Source organism: Arachis hypogaea, chromosome 2 (assembly GCF_003086295.3).
Source record: "Arachis hypogaea cultivar Tifrunner chromosome 2, arahy.Tifrunner.gnm2.J5K5, whole genome shotgun sequence".
In the NCBI taxonomy this organism is placed as follows: Eukaryota; Viridiplantae; Streptophyta; class Magnoliopsida; order Fabales; family Fabaceae; genus Arachis; species Arachis hypogaea.
The window spans coordinates 37,289,825-37,293,244 of record NC_092037.1 but is presented as its reverse complement, the minus strand read 5'-3'; the positions used below and the strand labels follow the sequence as shown (position 1 = coordinate 37,293,244).

The 3,420-nt window shown below is 42.5% G+C and overlaps 1 protein-coding gene across 1 annotated transcript; it reads left to right on the top strand.

The window, feature by feature from the left end:
- The first annotated feature begins 2,495 nt into the window (after positions 1 to 2,495).
- Positions 2,496 to 3,119, top strand: LOC140176952 (uncharacterized). Its single transcript, XM_072208635.1, has one exon. The coding sequence runs from the start codon at positions 2,496 to 2,498 to the stop codon at positions 3,117 to 3,119; it is 624 nt and encodes a 207-aa protein (XP_072064736.1).
- Positions 3,120 to 3,420: the final 301 nt, after the last annotated feature.

Sequence of the window (3,420 nt, the reverse complement as noted above, 5' to 3'; positions counted from 1 at the left end):
ATACAATGATTGAAAACCAGCTTCCTAAGCCTTTAAATTGTTAGATTATATTCCCTCTCTATACCATTCGATGCCGTGATCTATGTGTTCAGTGTTTCAGGCCTTATAGGGTAAGAATGGCTTGGAAAACGGAAAGGAAGCTTGCAAAAATGGAAGGAACACAAAGAAACAATGAAGCTGACCAGCGAGACGTGACGTGCACGCATGGCCGACGTGTGCGCATGAATTGGAGCATTTCATAGCGACGCGCACGCACCTGACGCGCGCGCGATTAGTGCACGGGACAAGCGACACGTACGCGTGACATGCGCGACGAACAGCAGTTGTAAAAAAATCACTGGGGGCAATTTCGGGCCAGTTTTATACCCAGTTTTTGGCCCAGAAACACAAACTAGAGTGAGGGAACAACAGAGACTCAAGACACATTCTCATTCTGCATAGTTTTAGTTTGGAATCTTGGAGGGAGAAATCACTTCCTCCTCTAGGGTTCTTCACATTCATAGTTCTTAGTTCTATACTTTTCATCTGGATATTGAGAAGATTGACTACCTCCGTTGAAGTTTATACTATTCTAGTTTGTTTTCTCATACCTTTACTCTTTTTATTGCCCATTTATCCTGTTCAGATACGTATGTTTATTACTTTTGGATTTATTAATGCTAGGAACTATTTTTATCTTTAATTGATTCTCAGCTATTATTCAATTTATCATGTCTTCTCTTTATTCTCTTTTTATGCTTATGAACATAGCACTCATGTTAAGAGAGTAGACTCCCAACTTGACTTGGGAGTTGATTAAGAGGCGACCCTTGAGTTGGGAATACTCAAGTGTTAATTCTAATTGGAAGTGGTTGGCTGACTCTCTAACCTCTAACTATAATCCTTCCTTTGGAGAGGATTAGGACTTGAGAATAGAGTTGATTAGCTAGTTACTTGACCTTCCTTTATTCAGTAAGGGATAACTAAGTAGAACAACAACCTATCACTATTACACTTAGGAACATCCAACAAGGATAGAACTTCCGATTAATCTTCTCCCAGTTAAGGCCTTTTTATCATAGTTAATTAAATCTTTTGTTAATTCTCTAGCTTTAATTCTATTCTCCAACTCCAAACTTCTCAGAAACTTCCTGATCAATAAATAGCACTCTCTCTGTAACTCGTTGGGAGACGACCTGGGATTCATACTCCCAGTATTTTTTTCTTTGTTTTGTGACAACCCTTTTTAAATTGATAAGCAGATTTCCATCGGTTAACAACTAACTTGCAATGCTACTTTCATTATAAATTCTTAATCGACTAATTTCCGCGCATATTACATACTTTGTCCGATTTCCAATATGCCAAAAACCCAAAATTGAGTGCAATTTAAGCTTCCAACCACAATCCAAGCCACCAATCAACTCCACTACAAAGTTTTTATTTATTTGTGACAGTTTTTTCTCTTATATGTGGAGGTTTATAACCCCCACCAAATGATTTGTGGGGATTCCTAAAACCCCCAAAATTTGAGGTGCCACAAGGTCTTTTGTGGGGGTTTTTAAAAACCTCCACAATTTATTCAGTGGGGGTTTTGTTTGTGTTTAGTGGGGGTTTTATATTGAACTTTTGTGGCAGTTTTTGGTCAATGTTTGTGGCGGTTTAAAACCCCCACAAAAAGACTTTTTCATTTTAAAAATAATAGTTATTCTGTAGAGGTTTTAAACTAGTCAATATAATTTTTAAAAATTAATCTACATTATTATTACACTACTAGTCAATATAATTTTTACCAGCTTTGAGGACCTCTCGAGAAAGTTCTTAATGAGGTTCTCCATCCAGAAGGATAAAGTAAAACACTCACTGAATCTCCTGGGAGTTAAATAGGAGGTCGGAGAACCTCTACGAGACTACATGGAAAGGTTCAACAAAGCGTGCTTGGAGATTCAAGACCTGCCCACCGAGGTAGTTATCATGGGGCTAGTAAATGGACTTAGAGAGGGCCCCTTCTCTCAGTCCATATCAAAAAGGCACCCCACCTCTTTGAGTGATGTACAAGAGAGAGCAGAAAAGTACATCAATATGGAGAAAAATGCCAGATTACGGGAGCCAAGCTAGCGACAGGGGCCCCCTCACTCAGAAAAAGAGAAAGAAAGGGAACCGAAGAAAAAAGAGGAGGTCGGTCCCGACAGGCCGAGGAGATATCACTCCTATACTCCTCTAAAAGTCTCCCTAGTAGACGTATACAGATAAATCTGTAATACTGAAAGATTGCCGCCCCCTAGACCCATCAAAAACAAAAAGGGGGAAGCCGCGGTGACTACTGTGAGTACCATAAGATGTATGGCCACTCAACAAATGATTTCTATGACCTTAAAAATGTGATAGAAAGGTTGGCCAGGGAAGGCCGACTTGATAGATATCTCATGGAAATGTCGAACAATCATGGAAAAAGAAAGCGAGATGATGAGGACAGAAGAGACCCACCACCACAAACCCCCGAGAGACACAAACATATGATCTTTGGAGGATTCTCTAGAAACGAGTCTCCCGATCTACCAACCATCTCGTTCTCCAAAGAGGACGGGCAGGGGATCATGCCCGGGCATGACGACCCGGTGGTGATAACCATGATCTTGGCGAATGCCAACCTCCACAGAACCTTGGTGGACCAAGGGAGTTCAGCGGACATCCTCTTTAAGCCCGCATTCAACAAATTAGGGTTGGATGAAAGGGAGCTAAAAGCTTACCCGAACACCCTGTATGGGCTAGGAGACATGCCAATTAAGCCACTGGGATACATCCCCTGCCACACGACCTTCAGAAAAGGGGAAAATTCCAAAACTCTAAGCATTGACTTTATCATCATCGATGTCGGATCAACGTATAACACCTTGATCAGTAGGACTATGCTAAATCGGCTCAGAGCGGTAGTGTCAACCCCTCACTTTTGCATGAAGTTCCCAACACCTAAGGGAATTGCGACGGTACGGGAAGACCAGAAGTTGGCAAGAAAATGCTACAATGAAAGCTTGAACCTCCGAGGAAAGAGTAAGGAAGTTCACACCATAGAGCTCGGGGGAATAAAAGCTAAAGAAGAGCTGCGGCCACAGCCGGGGGGAAGAACTGAAGAGGTTTAAATCGGAAAAGAGGAAGGAAAAAATACCAACATAGGGGCCAGCCTAGACGGAGATTTGAAACAAAGGCTGATAAAGCTCCTGCGAGATAATTCCGACCTCTTTGCTTGGAAAGCTTCCGACATGCCAAGGATAGACCCTCAGCTCATGTCCCACAAGCTTTCAGTACACCCCGGATCACGACCCATACAGCAGCGCAGGTGCAAGCTCGGAACAGAACGAGCTCAGGTGGTGGAGGAGCAAGTGCAAGCCCTCTTGGAGGCTGACTTCATCCGAGAGGTCAAGTATCCGGCATGGCTAGCAA

Coding starts and splice junctions, on each gene's coding strand:
- LOC140176952 (XM_072208635.1), top strand. CDS start 2,496: ATGATCTTTGGAGGATTCTCTAGAAACGAGTCTCCCGATCTACCAACC.